Source organism: Chaetomium tenue (assembly GCF_020726465.1).
Source record: "Chaetomium tenue strain MPI-SDFR-AT-0079 chromosome Unknown F5144scaffold_2, whole genome shotgun sequence".
Lineage (NCBI taxonomy): Eukaryota > Fungi > Ascomycota > Sordariomycetes > Sordariales > Chaetomiaceae > Chaetomium > Chaetomium tenue.
Window position 1 is genome coordinate 4,579,284 of NW_027117330.1, and position 17,825 is coordinate 4,597,108.

Consider the following 17,825-nt stretch of genomic DNA (forward strand, 5'->3'; position numbering starts at 1 on the left):
CAGACAACAAAACCACGAGACAAACTATCCTATTTATCACGACCTTAACATCCCACCCCAACCGACATCTCCCGCAGTAATCCCCATTCCCCTTTCCACCCGGCGACCAACACCCCTAAGCCCAGTCATAATCGAGCCATAACCCAAATCCAGACCCCGTCCCCTCCCGAAACAAGTTCGTCCGTCGCCTCCCATCCATAGACCAAGATCCAACCCCATCGGCCCAAGCCCGCAGGTCAAGTCACGACAACGGAAGGATTGAGGCTTCCCATCAAAAGATGGTGCCAGCCTGCACAGAAAGCATCCCATCCCGCCGCCCTCCAAGCCGCGGCTTACACGGCGGCAGCCAATTGGGGAGGGCGGTGCCTGGCAGGACCGTCCGACGTTGGCCTGAGTGTGGCACGATTTCGGATGAACTGTGAGCGGGGAGCCAAGGCCGGGTGGGTACTTGCGCTGCATTCCAGGCGAGGTGCTTCGGGGCTGTCCGGGGGTTTTCGTGGTTCGATTGGGGGGATGGTGATTGGCTGGTTGGTGGGGTCAGCTCACTGAAATGTTGTGCATTTTGTTTTTGATGCGGCGGGTTGGCCTGGCCTGGACCCATTCTGTGCAGATGGCGGGTTGTAGTGAAGGCCCGAAGCACGAGGACAGCAGTCGTGGCTTCCACGTTGTCGGGGCGATCATGCGGGCACACGCCTGCAGGTTGCTTGCAGGGCCTCATCCCCTGAGATTCAGGGGCCCATGCCGCTGTCAACAACCTTTTTTTAGGGGCGACATTTTGTTGCCTAGAAGCAGAGAATATCACAGCAGCAACACCAGAAACAGAAACCTCGCCAACGGGGTATCACAATTGTATTTATATTCATTTTCCAGACCCAACCTACCAACCAACCGCCCGACCGTCGGCCCACCTACGCCCTCGTCACGGTCGTCCCATCCGCCGGCTCCAGCAGCTTCCAGTTGCAGACGATCTTGTTCTCCTTGAACTTGGCGATGATGCGGTCGGCAATCTCGGCAAAGTTGCTGGTGGCCAGCGCGAGGATGGTCGGCCCCGCGCCGGAGAGGCACACGCCCAGCAGGCCCGGCTGCGTGCCGGGGGTCATGGACTCGACAATCTCCGTCAGCCCCGGGATCAGCGTCTGCCGGTACGGCTGGTGCAGCTTGTCCTGCATCGCCAGGTAGATGAGTTCCGGGTCGGGCGGCGACTGCCCAAGTGCCACGGGGAGAAGCGCGATGCGCTGGAGGTTGAAGGTCTGCGCGCCGTTGTCATTAGCTGATGTACAGGTTTTTCTTTTCCCACGCTTCCAACGGGGTATTGAGGGAGGGGGAGAGATACATACCACGTCTGGCCGGGGGTATTGCGACGGCAGCACCTCGCGCGCCTTTGCTGTGGGGACCTCAAACTCGGGGATGATGGCGACAGCCTTGATCTCGGGCGCCCAGGGGAACTTGATGTGGTGGCCGATGCCGTGCGGTGGCGACGGCGGCTTGGCGCCCGTGTCGACGCCGCCGGCCGGCGCGGGGAGCACCTCGCTCAGGGGGATCTCCACGCGGGCCACATCCTCCGGTGTCAGCGGCTTGAGGTAGGTGCCCACGAAGCCGCCGAAGAGAGCAGCGCCAACATTGTCCGGGTGGCGCTCTGTCCTGTGTCAGTTACTTGGTAGGGATGAGATGGGGTGAAACCGCAGTCACTCACCAATCATCAAGCAAAAATCAAACAACCTCTCGGGTGTGAGATCATGCAGCCCACCACACTCCTTCCCTAGCATCACCCCCGCCACGACGGCCGCACCGGACGAACCCAGCCCCCGGCCCAGCGGGATAGGGTTCTTGATGTGGACGTGGGTCTCGGCGGGGAAGCTGCGCTGGCCGTGGCAACGCAGCACGTACAAGGCGACACGGGTGATCAGGTTGACCTGGGGGTCGAGACTGATCTCATCGGTGCCTTCGCCCTCGCCCTCGTACGTGATGCGGCAGTTGAGCGGGTGCTCGGACTGGGCTTTGGACCGGTCGATGGCGACGTGCAGCTCAAGGTACATGGACAGCGCCAGGCCGATGACATCGAAGCCGGGGCCAATGTTGGCGCTTGAGCAGGGGGTTTTGATGACGAAGGACTCGGCTTGTGCCATGTTGACGATTGGTTGGTTGATAGTTGATGGCGTGATGTTGTCGTCTCACTTTTTCTCAGTCTTAGTTAACCGGTTTTGTTTGGGTTTTCGTCGATTTTCTCCTGAGTTTCATGGAGTTAAGTTGAGGGGTAACAAGACTCACAATTGCTTCGTCTCGCACTCGGGGGGGTGTTTATCTTAAGTTTCAAGGTGCCGCCCGATTAGGCTCGTTCCCGGAGTGAGAGTGACTGGTCATTGAATTTTTGCTGGGTCCGGCCACCGATTGCGGAGCGGGGGTCAACCGAGCGGTCCACCGGCGCAGGGCCCGCGCCCCCCACAACGCACTGCGGTTACAGCCGGGGCTACCACCGAGACCGATGTTAAACTCAGCTAACAACATGCCGAGTTGGTGACCGACAGCCCTGGAATTCATTCAAAACCCCGATTTCAATACCCATACGCTGGCTGTGACTATTTTATCTCAATTCCCTGTTGTTTACGATTTATGTATCTACATCATGCTTTGTTCTTTTGTTCCTCAAACCAGCAGAGAAGAACATGGAACCCACCCGCAAAACCCTCAACTTGATTCTCCCACATCATCATTAACCTCGATAAACAACCCCCAACATTCGTAGTTAATCTGCATCACAGTCCAATATCACAATCTCCCATCCCTCCCCTCCGAGACATTCCCATTCCCCGATCCCCTCCACACAACCCCAGCCTCGGTCATCGGTAGTCCAAACAGGCTAGAGGTAGCCAGCCTTGCAGGGAGGCGTTCGAACCCACGCCCCCCCCCCCCACGCTGCTAAATACTGGTATCCCAACCATCACGGCCATAAACAGCAACAGGTCACGGACACTTTCTCCAAGGAGGGAAAAAATCAAGAGCGGTTGTGTAACACCCGTAGATCAGGATAGATCAGGAGGAAAAACCAAACCGAGGTTCTTTTTCGAGTGTCATCATATCGGTCGTAGTCACCAACCACCCAACCAACCAACCAGCAACAATCCCAGCACTCAAAAATGAACAGAGAATCAAAATGAGACAACAAGAGACACGAGGGTCCATCAAATAAATCTCGCCCCCCTTCCACAACTCCTCGCCTGCCTGCCTGCCTGCTTGCTGCATACGTCACACAAAAACGCTCCCCACCAAAGTACCTAGTTATTCCTATTTCCCAATATCCTCCCCCCCCCCGGCAGCCTGCCACCCCCCACGCATTTCCAACAAACAACACAAATAGCCCCCCTTTCCCTAAACCATATCGTGTGATGTGGTCCGCTCGTCATCAGTTGTCCCATCCATCCAAATCCACCGCCCGACCCTGCCCTGCCCGGCCAGGGTTAAATAAATCTATATGAAAACACAGACACACGAAAGCTTAACTGACATCCCACCCCTGTCTCTCTTCCACCGCAACCCAACCCAACCTCCCTGTCCCTCAACACCCCAAGATTATATCCCACCAACTCAACATACCGCACAGTCGATTGGCGTTGACCACTCATCGATACCAAGGCCAAACCAGCAGCCCTATCTGTTCGTCCGCGGTCCCCACTTGCACGGCACACACACTCTCGTTCTTTTTTCTTCTTTTCTCTCTTCTTTCTACCCGTCCCCATCCTTTAGAAGGTCTCGGTGTCCTGCGAGCCAAAGGTATCTGCATCATCACACCCGAAGTCAGCCCCATATTCCCACACAGATCAAAAGGAGGGTAGCCAGGCAGGTATTTAGTAGTAGTGACCCTAGAGCCGGAAGTCAAGGGCCAAAAGAAATATAAAAAGAAAAAAGGGACAAAAATAGACTAACCTCTCCGCCGATCCCTCTCCTCCCCGAGCGCACCACTCCCATTGACACTGCCCCTCGACCCCGACCCCGTCGGCGTCATCGGCCTAGGCCCACTGGGCCTCCTGTTCACCCCGCTCGCCGGCGCCGAGAGCAGGGCGCCGCTCAGGTTGCGGTTCTCCAGCCTGGGGCTGCTGGCACCGCCGCCGGCGCCCTCGCGCGTGCTGCCGGCGCTGCCGCTGTGGTGGCTGCCGGCGCTGTGGTGCGAGTGGTGGCTCTGGCTGATGTAGCTGGCGGTGGGCACGCCGTGCGTCATGGTGCCGTAGCCGCTCTCCACGCTGTGGTGCGGCAGCGGGCTGCCCTGCTTCTTCTGCAGCTTGCTGAGCCGCTTGTTCTGGGGCGGCGTGGCCGCCGCGCTGCGCGTCAGCTGGCAGGGGCTGGACGGGGGGAGGTCACTGTCGAGGGCCTCCTTGGGCGGCCGGGGCGGCGGGGCACCGCCGGATGTGGCCGTCATACTCGCGGCCGCGGCCGGGGAGGAGGTCCAGTGTTGCTGCTGGTAGTGGTGGTCACCCCCGGGGGAGCCGTAGTTGTCGTTGTGCTGCTGCTGCTGCTGCTGCTGTTGCTGCTGACCAAAGCGGTGCAGGCTAGTGACGGAGCCGGCCCAGTCAGACTTGGGGCCGAGAGATGAGTCGAAGCCAAGGGCCTGGGACTCGAGTGCGGCCTTGAAGCGCTCGGTTTGGCCCTGGCGCGGTTGCGGGTGCACGAGGTTTAGCGAGTCGCGGTGCGCCTTGTATTTGGGATCCTCGGGCGTCATGTACTTGGGATTCTCGGGCGTCATGTTCATGCTGACCCAGTTGGCGTCAGGCTGCGACAGGGATGATGTCTGCCCGTACATATGGTCATCCTGATCCTCGCGGTATCCTTGGGGGAGGTCCGTCTCCGAGAACCCAGTATGTAGCTTATCAGTCTGCATGGCCTGGGGAGGGGCGAACTGGTAGTTGTCTTGGTAGTGGTCTAGGGACCCTGAGCGAGAGGGTCCGGTGGGGAACTGGGCGGTCTCGTCCTTGCTGGACTGCTTGCTGTGGCGAGATTCTGTCTGCACACCGCTAGACGTTGTCGTTTCCGACCACCGCGAGATCTTGGGAATGCGGAACCAGCTGGATCTCGACTTCTTCTTGCCGCTTTCCTCCGTCTTGGGAGTGTTCTCGTTGCTCATCGAGGCCTGTGCTTGCGCGGCAGGGGCAGGCGGGGTTGCCAGCGGCACCGAGCTACCGCGTTGATCCTGGACAGGCGTCATCAAGTGCTGCTCGTCGTCCCTCCGCCCGTGGTCATATTCCTCCTCATTGTCTTCGGGCACGGTGCTTATCCTGTGCGCTGAGACCTTGCGGTCGTACCCGGGTTTGACCGACGTCCCACGCGACTGAATCGAGAGATATCCAGACTGGGAGGCATGGCTCGCTGTTGACGTGCCGGCCATGCCATCGGGCTCATAGCCGTGGTCTTGTTCGCTTTGGATCTCGGGCTCCATGTGGTCGTATAGTTGCTCGTTGTGGGTGCTCTGGTTCCCCTGGATACCCGGAGCCGTTTGCGCCTTGAGAACGTCGACTTCAGTAAGAAGCTGCATGAGCATGTCCTCAATCCTGCCGAGGTCGTTGGCCCCCTTAGCACTCAGACCTTTCAGCGCACGACGGAAAATGCTCCTCCTCTTGTTGTTGATGTCATCACCGTTGATGGTGCCCGCTTGCGAGCCGCCTTGGATCGAGCGCGGGGCGCTGCCGGGGTACGGGCGGGGACCATTGATGGCGCGTTGGACAGTCTTTTCGGTATTCTCCTTGACCTCCGTAATGATCACATCCTCCGTGTCGGCGAGCAGGCGCTTGACCTCCTCGAAGTTATTGCGCATCTCCGTCGCGGAACGGACCAGAGTGACCAGGATCTCCGTGTCGCGAGCACTGCGCTGAGCGTCGCGAACCATCAACTGAAACAACGTTAGTAACTTGCAAACGAATGGTAGAAACAAATACTCACATGCTGCATCAAGGCAATGATGTCCGTGGATTCAATCCTCTCGATGCCAGTGCCAGTCGCGGCATCATACATTGGGGAGCCCATGCCTTGGGACATGCCGCTGAGCTGCCGAGTGTGTTTTGGGGTGTTGTAGAACGGGTCCTCAACGCTCGGGCCGCCAGCACCCGGGACGACGTTGAAGTCCACGCCCTTGCCCTTTGCGCCACCCTGGAGGTCAGGCGTCTTGTTGGGGCCCTGTGAGATATAGCCCTCGTCCACCTTGTGGCCCATCGGGCTTCGGGTACCATAGAGGTCGCCGAAGCCCGAGTTATCGAAACCTGGAAGCAGGTTGGTGTTGAGACCGGGGATGTTTGCAATGGGGCTGGATCCCTCGTAAGGGTTGGTGACAAGAGTATCGCGCTTCTTGTCCTCGGACGTCCTATACCACTCATCATGCTCCTGGCTGGGTTGACGGCTGTGGGCTGCCGCCATGCTTGCCGCCGCACCCAAAGCCGCAGCGGCACCGGTCATAGCCAAGTCATGCCCGCTCCTCTGTTGGGGCAATTCCGGCTCAAGGTGGGCCCCGTCCAAGCCGCGGTACTCAATATCATCGTCATGGTGTTGGGGGTGCTGGCGGGGTGTGGCGTCGCCAGCCCAATGTTCTTCTTCATCGCGGCCACCCTCGCCGCCGAGAAGCGACGGGTTAGTGAGCAGATCATCGTCGTCTTGCCAGCCGATTTCCGGCATCGGGTCATTCAGATCCGGCAGGCCGCTGAAACCCAGCTTGGGCTGCTGCTGCTCCTCGCCGTGGACGAGTCTCTCGGCACTGGCGGTGTCGATGCCCGGGCGCGGTCCGTTCTGTGTGCGCTCCTTGAACGACTTGTTCCTTTGGACACCCGCCCCCTGAAAGTCGATCTCGTCATCCGCAATGACCTGCTGCCCCTTGGCATTTTGGGCCCGTAGGACGGCGGCGGCGGCACCGACCGCTGCGCTGGTGATGGCTGCCTCCGACATGGTCGGCGACTGTCGGTAGGTGGTCTGGGGCACCTTCTGGCCATACTCGTCGAGTTCATACTCGACAAACTCGCGGGACCGGTGGCTCGCAGAGGTGGGAGTAGCCCCCCGTTCTTCGGGGTAGTCGTGGTGACTCCCCACGGAGCGCTTGGCCGGGGTGCCCGGATCGCGAGACATCTCCCCGTCGAGCGTTGCCATCGACTCGCGCCCGTTGTATAGCTGGTTGCCAACAGCGCTAGAGGAGCCTGTCAGGGCGGATCCCTCAAGCATCGAACCGTCGACAAGAGAAGCCACGTTGGATTCGATACCAGCGGGATGAACAAAATCAGGGTTCAGGTTCACAGCACGGACATCATCCCTAGATGGGACACCGCCAAGCTCGCTGTCCGTTGGGTTCATGCCCGGGTTTCTGACGCTCCGGTCGTCATCGAATATCTCACGGTTTGTGGGACCGTCTTGCCGTGAAGGTTTTCCGGCCGATACAATAGAATCGCTGGTTCGGTGCGAAGCTCGCGATTCTGGGTGTGGAATCTCGCTTCCGGTCTCCGTGTAACCAGAAATACTTGGGATTGGGCTTAGGCCGCGGCGCTCCGGCTGATACGGCACGTACTTCAGCGGGGGCGGCACATCCTGGGTGCTGTAATAGTCGTAAGGGCTGTCGGGAGCATATGCCGGGCCGGACTCGGGATCGTCGACTTCGTCCTCGTCTTCTTGGTAATGTTTGGAGGCACGCGAAGGCACTCGCTTCCCGTTGTCATCAATGATGTACTCGTCCCATTGTCCGGTTCGTTGATGAGGCAACGTCTTGAGATCCCCGTGAGAGATATTAGCGTGTTGAGTTCCCAACGACTGCTGTAATGTGATTGGTGTTTTGGTGGGAGTTGGGGTTGACGCTGAGGATAGTTGGTCGTGTGGTAATTCTCGGCTGGGAGCCAGCTCTTCGCTTGCGGAATGTGGCCGATCGGTTTCTGCGGTTAGGATGGATGCCCTTGTCACATCAGAAGCAAGCATTTCGCTCATCAACGGCATCGGCGGAATCGGCGGCCCAAGTTCTGATTCCTCGTCCTCCAGAGCCAGATCGGAGCCGCGACTCCGCATCTCAGCTCTGCGCCGTCGCCTAGAGCGCTGTTTGTCATCGGAAGGTGACTGGAGTACCTCGTGGGCGGCGATAGCGGCCGCGCCCATGGCAGCCCCGGCGGCAGCAGCCTTGAGCCGGTCTGTGCTGCGGCCCGGGGTGTCGTCAAGATCATGGTCTTCAATGGTATCGTGACTGAGAGCGCTACTGTCGTCAAAGTCATTACGGGCCTCGCGATCTCGGCTCTCTTTACTCCTCATGCTATCGCGCGGCGTAACAATACTCTTGTCAAGGGCTCCAGACCGCCGCCTATCGTTCGCAAACTCGTCCCTCGAGATCGTGGTTGCGCTGGATGTGGTCGAGTCGCGGCGAGTCCCGCGCCGGCTCTGTTCCCTCTTCAACGCGTTGAGCTCTGGAAGGATGAGGCGGCGAATGGCATCCTCAACCGTCTCGAGGAGTTTGGGGTTATTGATTGACGAAGTCTTCGAAGCGCCGGACCGAATGGAGTGTTGGTCCAAAGAGCGATGACTTGGTGCGAAGGCGGAAACGACGCTGGAATCTACTCCTGAAATGAGAGACTCGCTATGCCCCTTGGATCTCCTCCGTGGTGATTTGGCGCGCTCAGAGTACTTCTCGTCCTTTGACACGCTACTTGTTCGGCTTTTGCTCGACCTGTGCTTGCGGTCCCTATCCCTATCCTTGTCTCGGTTTTTGGATACGACCACCCTGTCCCGCTCGCGGTCTTCGCGGCCATCACGGCTATCGCGGCTCTTGTTCCGGACCTTATCGGCGACGGCGGCAGCTCCCAGCCCCGCGGCAGCACCGAGGAGGTAATCGCCTGTGCGAGAAGGGCTCCTGCTCCTGGTGCTCTTGGCCTCGGACATGCCAAATGACGTAGCCGGCCCGGACCCGTCAAGGAAACTGTCGGCGGGGATGGCTGAAATCTCGCTCATGGCAGAGTTATTGTAGCTGGCTTTGCTGTCGGCCGTCGGGATGAGCGGGCTCGCTGGGCGACGGCGGCGAGCATTGCCACTCCGCTCGATCTCAATGTCGATGGGGTTCCGGCTGACGTTGCTCTCTTCTGTTGCCGAAGCATACGAGCCGGCGTCCTCCATGTCGCCGCTGAGCACCGAGAGATCTTCAACTTCGCTACGGGCAGGCACAGAGCGGCGACTGGGGCTCAATCTCCTCGCCTTTGTTTGTGTGATTTTGATGCGATCCCGATCCGATCCGCCCTTGGACCGGTGCTTGCTGCTCGGTCTAACGCGAACGCGAACGCTCGGTTTCCGATGCGAGCTTGTGCCAGATACACTGCTCGTCTTACCACCTTCGAAATATTCGATCAGCAGGGAGGTCTGCGATTTGCTTTGCCGATGCCCCGTCCTGATGGTGACGGGGGTTCCGTCGTCGGGGAGGGAATAGGTGGATTTGTCGTCGCCCGGTCTGGAAACATCGGTGCCAAGGTCGCTGTGAGCGTAGTCGCTTGCAACGTAGTCACTTGGGCCGCCGCTCATAATTGTCGAATTGGTTTCGGTGGGCGCGGGCAACGGCGGTGGAGATCTCCTCTTTTTACTCCCGATCCCCATGGTTGCGTCGAGAGCCAGTGGGCAGCTATTAGTTGGTTAGGTATCAGCGGGCCCTCGGTCCGTCGTCCAATTAATCCCTTCCACGGAGTCCCTCGGCGACCGTTTGGAGACGAGCGGGATTGGAAATCAGAGGCCCGCTACGAAACAAGGAAAAAAGGAAAAAAAAAAAAGTAAGGCGCAGTGTATCCAGGGAAAATGGTCGACCGGCTTCCTTCAAGAGAGCATCGGGTGCGGGAAAATCTGTTGAAAACGTGGGTGATGTGAGCAGGCAGTCATCCCATAGACCGATAGGCCTCGAGAGGGGGGAAATGTCGCACACCTCGGCCGCCGGTAGAACGAGAGAAGAGGGCGCCCTGAGAGGGCTGCACTGGAAGAATGGAAATGCGATGGTCGTACGTACTGCAAAGGGGCGCACAGAACAATGGGCAATCGGGGAGGCGGCCTGTCAAAAAGCGAGAGGCGGGCGCAAAACCCAAGGCCGGGGCGTTGTTGAAGCGGCAACCAGATGAGAAGGGCGCCGGAAGAGCGGGGCAGACCGCAACGACGGCAGACCCAATCGCAGCGTCCCGAGACTTGGCAAGTTGTAGAAAAAGATGGGGTGGTCGGCTGTTGGGAACGCCTCGGAGGGGACGACCGAGACGTGCGCCGAGGAGTGGTGGACGATGGCTCAGAGAACCGTTTCCCAGTCTTGCGGCGACGAGAAGTGGCGGATGTGCGCAATGCGCTTAGGCAGGAGGCAGACTCTTCTTCCTTCCGTGACTTGCTTCCCTGCAGTATGCAGTAAACGTCGGTTTCCGTCTGTTCTGCGGACCCAAGGAGGGGCCTATGGGAGGCTTTGTTATGGTCCAGGAGTGGCCAGGATTGCTTGATGTGCTGGCGGTGCTTGGATGGGGCCGGCCAATTGCGCGTGGAGTCTGGGGTCTCTGGTGCAGCAACGTGCAGCTCAAGAAACGGCAGAGCCAAGATGGAGAGACGAGGCTCACGGGTTGCTGCTGCTGCAGGCGCTGGCGGTGCTCGGAGGGGAGGTCCAGGTAGGTATGGAACTAAAGGCTGTGGAGCCAAGCGGCGGGAAGGCGTTGAAAAAAAGATGAGACAAAACCCCGAGAGCACGTTCCACGGATGCAGGTATCAATCTATTCCTGCGATGGTGTTGCCCAGTACATACCAACAGGGAAAACCCGAATGAGGGGGGGCGGGGGGAAGCAAATGTCGGCATTCGACAATCGAGGAGGCTGGGCTGGCGGTTTGTTGACATTCAGCTCCGTCTCCCGCCAAGCAAAACCAACAGGCACTGACAGGGCCCTGCTGGTTCAAGGAAGTGGAATCCCACGAAGAGACGAACAGGGACCGGCAGGGAGTTGGCCCTGCTCCGCTCCGCCTGGAGACGGGAGACCCCACTGGGCGATCTCTTGGGTCCTTGGCTCAGCAGATGGTGCCGCCCTCCGCTTCCCGCCGCCATCACGCCCCCAATCATGCCCAAAACGATATCACCTCAACCCCAACCACTCGTTCCGAGTTCATGCGGCGGTCCGTTTCGTCAGCGTTTCTAACCTAGTGTACTTCGTAGTAACTTACCTAAATGGCAAACGGTTCGCTGTTAAACGACAACATACCTAGACAGGACAGCCAACCGATTTTGTTGATGACGAGCATGTACTTTTTTTTTCCTATGTTTGTCTGGTTGCCAATCGCTTTGTTTGCGCCCCCTGTTTGAAGCAAGATCTCGGGTCCTCGATACCGTCGTCAGGGACCAGGTCTGATGAAGCCGGACGCTAACTAAACTCGAGCTCAGATCTCGGGGTCCCGCTGTTACCGCTTTACTAATCGCTCCCGCTGTGGAACGGCAAGCTTCAAGAAAAGGGTGGCCCCATGTTTCATATGAGCTGGGCATTATTGTATGCCCAAGTGCCTTGGTAGGTAGGTATGGTGGGTGTAGGGTTCACCTCAGTTAAGCGGTACGTGAACCGACAGATAAAAATTGGCTGCCCTCGTCAGTTAGGATGATCTATGTTACTGGTAAGGTTGTGCCACTGTCCATGGATCGATCTACAGGGTAGGAAGTACCTAGGCTCTAGATGTCATTCTTTCATGGGTGTTTTGCAAGCATTGCCCTCTTCGATGGTGAGAAGACAATCCCGGCCAATACTTTCGCTGGTCATTGAGGAGTCGTGAACCGTACGATGTGCAATTCCAACGCTTGTATTCCTTTGAACTTAAAACCTATGGGCTGTTTCGGTCAAAGGCCGACCATACAGGGATACTTCCAAAAGTATATAGGTACACGCCAAACCCTCCAGTTCAAGATACGGCCTAAGCTAGGTGCCTCCTAACCCTCCTAGCCCTCCTAACCAAAACGACCACAACGCCCAAAGACGAGATCTACTCGACGCCAATGGCCTGGCACAACCCCAAAGTTCGCAGCCGAATTACTTCTTGGGCCTCCGTTCCGAGATAAACTCAACCTCGGCACTGCTGAGAATATCTCGGATGACCGGATTCTCCAAGTAGTGGATCCCAAACCCGCCTCCTAGCAGGATCTTGAGCATCTCGACTCTGGTGTGGAGAGACCAGGTGTCGATGAGCAAGAACTGGTTGTAGATACGGATCTTCTCCCGATACCCGAACTCTCTGAAATCACCCTGGTCATCGGTCCTCGACCCGCCCGTGTGCGGGTTTGGCCCCGACCGGCCGGCTGTGGAGTAGCCCGGCCCCTTGCCACGCTCAAGTGAGGTGACAATGCTGGAGAAGTTGGACCGCAAGTTCCTCCGTCCTTTTTTGGAAACGGTTTTTGATGAGTCGCGAACAATTTCGGCCATCCGGGTCATAATCCGGTGCTGGTTGTATTGCATGTCGAAACTCTCACCCGTCTCCTCTTCGTAATCACGAGCAGCCTCGAAGAGGAGCGCAATGTTGACTCCGGCGCCAGTCTGGACATCGGGGTCCGAACTGTCGAGCTGCTCCATGAACGCCTCGATGGCCGCCTCACTCTGGTCCGTCAGGTCGTCCAAATGGCTCGCCACAAAGGCCCAGGCCTGGAGGGCCGCTGTCACTACCGGGGCGCTGTCTGCCGCCGTGACGAAGTGGCCGTCGCTCTCGATAATCTCCATGAAAAAATCGAGAACCTCCTCTGCAGCCTCGGTCGAACCTCCTCCGTACGTGACAGCGATGCTGAGAGCGTGTATCGCCTCAATCTTGTTGTCTTCTTCCTCTGAGTCGTGGCACGCCGCTTTCAGGATCGGCAATGCTTGCTCGAAAACGGTATCTGACGAGCAGGTGAGGACGGTCAAAGTGAAAGCCTTCAGCGCCCGTAAGCGCTCTTCGTCACTACTGCCACTCTTGATATCCCGGAGGAGAACCGGCATGATCTCGGCAACGGATCGTTGGAGCTGGCCCTGGGCAAAATGATGCTTCAGAAGATGGTTGTATCCCCCGAGGGTGGCTTCGCGTCCCTGTACGCTGCTGCGCTTGCGGTCCTGAAGTTCCGTGACTCGGTCCTGAAGCCGCTCAACCCATGTTGTAGTGCTTCCCACATCTTCATCTCCGTCGACCGAGTTGGCGCTCATGGTCATGATGTCGTCGTTCTCCGAGTCGCTAGCAAATTCATCTTCCGATGCGTAGCGGCTGCCAGGCCTGGAATTAGCACGCGAGCCCACGCGCGAGTTGGCCGGGGATCCATTTGGAGAATGGTTCGTCGAGGAGAGACCAGACTCTGGCTTCAAGCGGGCCTTGCGGGATACTGTCTTACCGGACCCAAGGGCCCGTCTTCGAAGCTCAGACATGATCTTTAATATCGTTTCGTCGCAACTTGTTGCAAGTGTTCCGTTACAAGGGCGATAGCGAGTGATTTTCGTGGTGTGCGTGTGCGTGTGTGTGTGTGTGGATGGGTGTGTCGTGGGCGAAGTTTGGCGTTGCCGTGGGCTCAGATGATGGGATTAAGTAATATGGGTGGCGGAAACAGTGTGTTGCGTGAGTTCTCGGAGCGGTCGGGTGTTCACAGTTGGCAGGTGATAATCCATGAGGATAAATAACAACCTGGGCAGAAAAGGCACGGTGTGTGGTTTGTGGCTTTGGTCGTTCGAAGAAATGTCAATAAATCACACAAAGGTAACGCCTTCCGAGTCCGGGTGGTGACTGAATGTGTCCCGAACAAGAGGGCAGTGGCCTCGGGATACTCACATAAATAGTCCACCAAGAAGCCTTCCTTCCTGGTTGTCGGCGCGGCAGAAACGGAACTTCCAGGTTGTTTGAACTGGGCCTGTGGGCCAGGTCCCGAACGGTGACGCACGAAAGCGCCACCCACCCACTGCAAGGGCCAGGCTTGACGTTGATGGCGGGGTCAAGCACCCTGGAAGCCTGGGCTGGGCGGGCTCGGCGGGCACTGGCCTTGTCGCTTCAAGACGTCGGCCATTGCTAGTTCGTCAACTTCTGATCTTCAAATTTATTTGAAATCTCTATCTTTCTCGCAATCCCTCGTCTCTAGTAGAATTTTTATTTTATTGCCGCCTCTCGCATTCGAACCACTTCACTATTAACTAATGTGTAGGTTTGGCGCCTGTGAATGTGAGTTGCGCCCCCAGAGCACCAGAAACCTTGGCATGATCCAGCGTTAAAGTGGTTGCATATTGGCTAGCCGAATTGGGTTAATCCTTTGACCCCGCGGGGCATGTGGGCAGTTTGGCCAAACGGGGTATGGGCAACCTCACAGTTGATATCTCTTGTTTAAAAACATCTTCTAGATAATACGGAGTAAAGCGGGAGTAAAACAGAAGATTGCGGTGCCAGGTGTCCGCCACTAGTAGGTATGTTGTTCAGCAAATCATCCCACCTCTCTGAGCCTTGTGGTTTTAGCATCCAGCCAACAGTCATGCGAGAGTGGGGCCATTGCCACGATAAGATTGTGGGCTGCACCTTTTACATGTGCTTCCCAGGCGAGCCAGGGTACAATGTAATCGATGCGTACTTGCATAGTAAAAGTGTTCTGTTTCCTGGACACAGTAATAATGACTTGAGTTCAGTCGGCGTGCTTGTAATACCTAGCTTGTGGCTTGTGAAATGCCTTGTTCTCGATGCCTGAGGTTCCCCGATCTTATCGCAGCCCCGCACCGCCGCCCAAGAGCTCCGATCCCATGACCACACCATTCATGTTTCCCATTCCTCAAACCCAGCCGCACATTTCCTTTCTCCAAAGTACCTAACTCGTAGTAAAAAGTTAGAATCTCGATTCCGTACCAGGAATCACAGTATCTTCTATTTCCCCCAATCGGCAATTATATTACAACTGGCTGCCGCCCGAGGAAGGGTGAAAGAGCAGCCTTACGGAAGTTACGGCCCTGACCTCCTGTCTCTGCCTGGGCACCCCGCCCCACCTTCCGAAACCGTTACAGCACTTCCTGCCTGATTACTTACCTCGCCAACGCTTCACTCGCGTCCCTAAGGTTCTTTCCAAGTCGAAGCGGGCACTTCCGAGTATCATATGTGAACTCGACCCATCAACAGACAGTTCCCTTGAACAACGGACCTGTTCTCGAGAAGCGCACTTGCACAACCGCCACTTGACCGGACAGCCTTTCCCTCGGGTACTTGCACGAGGCTCGAGCAGAGAAAACCCCCCGTCGCGCACCACGAATCACAAACTCCTCAATCCACATCCGCAGCTAGGTGAGCTCGCTCTGACGAGGAATCGCTACAAAAACGCCATCACCTGGGCTAGGCTGATCAAACTCCAGTACCCTTACCACTCGAGAAGAACTCGGGCCTGCGTTACTCAGGATGAACACTCCGCCCGACCCTCGAAAATCGGGTTTGTCTTCACCCTATTCATATTCTTGTCCTCCAAGTTTCCGATACTGACACGCCCTCAACTCTAGTGGTGCTCCGCCTCTTCTTAGATCAAGATCAATCCTCGGGCGTCGATACTTTCCCCGAACGCCACATCACATTGCACGACGGCAGGGACGGCGGGAGCAGCATCACAATCGGACGGGCTTCCAAGCTCTCCACTAAAGGCTTTATCGCCAGTGCCGAAAACGCTTGGTTTGATAGTCCGGTGATGTCCAGACTACACGCCCGACTATCGGCCAAGCTGGATGATAGGGTACATTGCCGCACATTTCCAGTTTCTATCGCCATACTAACTGTCGAACAGAAGCTTGAGATCAAGGACCTTGGCTCGCTGCACGGCACATTCCTGAACGATGACCAGCATCTTTCGGCCCATGACCCCGTCGAATTACGTCAAGGTGATGTTCTACGATTCGGTGCGCCGATCTGGCGGGGCAACGAGCAATTCGTCCCGATTGTGGTCAAGGTCGACTTCCAGTTTTGCACACCGTAAGCGCTTGTCCGTTCGTCATATTCTACAGACCGCTAATATATCTTCCAGTGACGGTGGCGCCTGTACCTTCCAAGTGCCTGACGAGTCTGACGACGAAGACCTCGATGATTCCCAATCCGACCACAGCGTTGAGTCGATAAGTGCCAACATTTACCATGCCGTGAAAAAGAGCATTATCCCCGCCTACACCGCCGCTACGGGTGATGATTTAGTCATTGATTTGGCCGGCCCACCTACCAGCCAGCCACCCAGATATGCCCCCAGCTTGCCAGGCCCGTGTGGCTCTCAGGCTCACATCCATGACGTCCGGGAGTCAGCAAATTTCGTCGAGGGGCAAGATGAGACGGCAGATGATGTCATCAATGATTTAACAACTGACTATAAACTTGGAGGCCCCCCGACCGACGAGAATCTGGGAGACAGAACTCTCCATCCTTACGACATGACGGATCTTGAATCAAACGAATCCCCGAATATGGATGTAGATCACGCCTGGTATGGAATTGAGGAGCAAGACACTGATGAAGACGCCGAGCAAGACGATGATGACCAGGACGCCGAGCAAGACGACGAAGACGATTACCCAGACGAAGAGTCGGATAGTCAGATGGATAGCCTTGAAAGCCAGAGTGCCGACGACATGATCAGCATCGTCTCAGACGGCGATTTTCACCGATCTGAGGCGTCAGACTTGTCGGACGACGATAGTTTAGGCCTAGAGTCTACGAACGGTATGTCCATTCTGTCTTATGTTAAGGTTTTTTCATTAACGTTACCTAGATTTCACTCGCTGGGAAGAAATGTCGGGCACTTCTCGAGCTCCGCACTTTCCAGAAATCATTCAGTTGATCGCCTCTATGTCGTCATCCCCGCACCCACCGCGCCAGACTGTCACCGGGACCAACACCGTCTCCAGTATCGACTGGCTACTAAACAGCGAAAAGCCACGGATTCCAAGTCCAACGGTGGATTGGGAGGAGCGAATAACTCCACCAGATTCTTCCCCGGCAATTATGCCACGTCTCTGGACTCGGGGGGTCGACGATTCCCAGCCGAGGGGCGAGAACAAGGTGGCTCTCGAGGCGCAAAAGGCCGAACGCTCGCGACCGATATCGGTCAAAGACCTTTGCAACGATGATGATCCTGTGGATAGGTCAAGCAACTACGTGCTGTTCCAAAAGCCGCACCCGCCCCTACTCACAGCATGGGGGCAGATGCAAATAGCGCAGACTAGAACAGACGAAAAGGGTATCGACCGCAAGGCAAAGCGAAAAGCGGAAGATATTTCGACCACCACCGATGCTGAGGAGCAGTGGGCTGGTTCCGTATCTGAGATACCGTCGCTGAATCCGCCCGTCGATGAGACGAACACGCAGCCCGAGCCCCCAGCGGAGACCGTTCAAGAGGTTATTACATCGACGGGCCACGATGGTGAGCATCCCACGATCGGAGAACCGGAGACTCAGGAGAGGCCGGTGAAGAGAGCGCGCATGATGCGTGTTGCCGAGCGTCTGGGATATGCAGCTCTCGGTGGTGTCACGGCTGGGGCCATGATAGTTGGTACGCTTATCTACACGGCCCCCACTTTCGGTTGAGCTCGACGGCGGCGACGACGGCGATGACGTACCTTTTTCTTTGGTTTCAGTGTGACCCGAATTTTGCTTGGCTTCATTTTGCTTTTCTCACCTGGAGGCACTGCAAACGAGGAGAATATCGAGGGGAAACGGAAGGCGTTCAGGACATGGCTCATCTCATTTCGGCTTTGCCTAGGGGTACGGAATGGGATCATAGCGGTCGGGTCTGATATGACCTTCGCGGCAGGGTATGGGCAAGGGGAAGCGGTACGGAAGCAGAACAAAGGCATGGTCTGGCGCGCGGCATAACGGACGGATATGGGGCGCTCACTGCCAAC

At 57.1% G+C, this 17,825-nt stretch overlaps 4 protein-coding genes across 4 annotated transcripts; 1 reads left to right on the forward strand and 3 right to left on the reverse strand.

The window, feature by feature from the left end:
* Positions 1 to 813: 813 nt before the first annotated feature.
* F5144DRAFT_142521 (GHMP kinase) lies at positions 814 to 2,218 on the reverse strand. The gene is made up of 3 exons (XM_066782404.1): positions 1,694 to 2,218; positions 1,338 to 1,636; positions 814 to 1,250 (listed from the first exon to the last, which is right to left on the reverse strand). Exons 1-3 carry the CDS (start codon positions 2,124 to 2,126, stop codon positions 909 to 911), a joined length of 1,074 nt encoding a protein of 357 aa, XP_066647218.1. The 5' UTR covers positions 2,127 to 2,218; the 3' UTR covers positions 814 to 908.
* Positions 2,219 to 3,578: 1,360 nt separating this feature from the next.
* F5144DRAFT_142518 (uncharacterized protein) lies at positions 3,579 to 9,727 on the reverse strand. The gene is made up of 2 exons (XM_066782403.1): positions 5,926 to 9,727; positions 3,579 to 5,875 (listed from the first exon to the last, which is right to left on the reverse strand). Exons 1-2 carry the CDS (start codon positions 9,577 to 9,579, stop codon positions 3,917 to 3,919), a joined length of 5,613 nt encoding a protein of 1,870 aa, XP_066647219.1. The 5' UTR covers positions 9,580 to 9,727; the 3' UTR covers positions 3,579 to 3,916.
* Positions 9,728 to 11,669: 1,942 nt separating this feature from the next.
* On the reverse strand, positions 11,670 to 13,813 carry F5144DRAFT_564510 (interferon-related developmental regulator-domain-containing protein). The gene has a single exon (XM_066788426.1). The coding sequence runs from the start codon at positions 13,356 to 13,358 to the stop codon at positions 12,006 to 12,008; it is 1,353 nt and encodes a 450-aa protein (XP_066647220.1). The 5' UTR covers positions 13,359 to 13,813; the 3' UTR covers positions 11,670 to 12,005.
* A 1,154-nt stretch (positions 13,814 to 14,967) lies between these two features.
* On the forward strand, positions 14,968 to 17,623 carry F5144DRAFT_142314 (uncharacterized protein). Its single transcript, XM_066782402.1, has 6 exons — positions 14,968 to 15,237; positions 15,306 to 15,379; positions 15,447 to 15,673; positions 15,725 to 15,909; positions 15,962 to 16,644; positions 16,694 to 17,623. The coding sequence occupies exons 2-6, from the start codon at positions 15,349 to 15,351 to the stop codon at positions 17,506 to 17,508; spliced, it is 1,941 nt and encodes a 646-aa protein (XP_066647221.1). The 5' UTR covers positions 14,968 to 15,237; positions 15,306 to 15,348; the 3' UTR covers positions 17,509 to 17,623.
* The last annotated feature ends 202 nt before the right edge of the window (positions 17,624 to 17,825 follow it).

Bases quoted from the DNA above. Each gene is read 5' to 3' on its own strand.
- F5144DRAFT_142521 (XM_066782404.1), bottom strand. From the start codon at position 2,126: ATGGCACAAGCCGAGTCCTTCGTCATCAAAACCCCCTGCTCAAGCGCC. The intron at 1,637-1,693 runs GTGAGTGACTGC...GACACAGGACAG, and splicing joins TGATTTTTGCTTGATGATTG to AGCGCCACCCGGACAATGTT. The intron at 1,251-1,337 runs GTATGTATCTCT...AACGGCGCGCAG, and splicing joins AATACCCCCGGCCAGACGTG to ACCTTCAACCTCCAGCGCAT.
- F5144DRAFT_142518 (XM_066782403.1), bottom strand. From the start codon at position 9,579: ATGGGGATCGGGAGTAAAAAGAGGAGATCTCCACCGCCGTTGCCCGCG. The intron at 5,876-5,925 runs GTGAGTATTTGT...ACGTTGTTTCAG, and splicing joins TCATTGCCTTGATGCAGCAT to TTGATGGTTCGCGACGCTCA.
- F5144DRAFT_564510 (XM_066788426.1), bottom strand. From the start codon at position 13,358: ATGTCTGAGCTTCGAAGACGGGCCCTTGGGTCCGGTAAGACAGTATCC.
- F5144DRAFT_142314 (XM_066782402.1), top strand. From the start codon at position 15,349: ATGAACACTCCGCCCGACCCTCGAAAATCGG. The intron at 15,674-15,724 runs GTACATTGCCGC...ACTGTCGAACAG, and splicing joins CGGCCAAGCTGGATGATAGG to AAGCTTGAGATCAAGGACCT. The intron at 15,910-15,961 runs GTAAGCGCTTGT...TATATCTTCCAG, and splicing joins GACTTCCAGTTTTGCACACC to TGACGGTGGCGCCTGTACCT.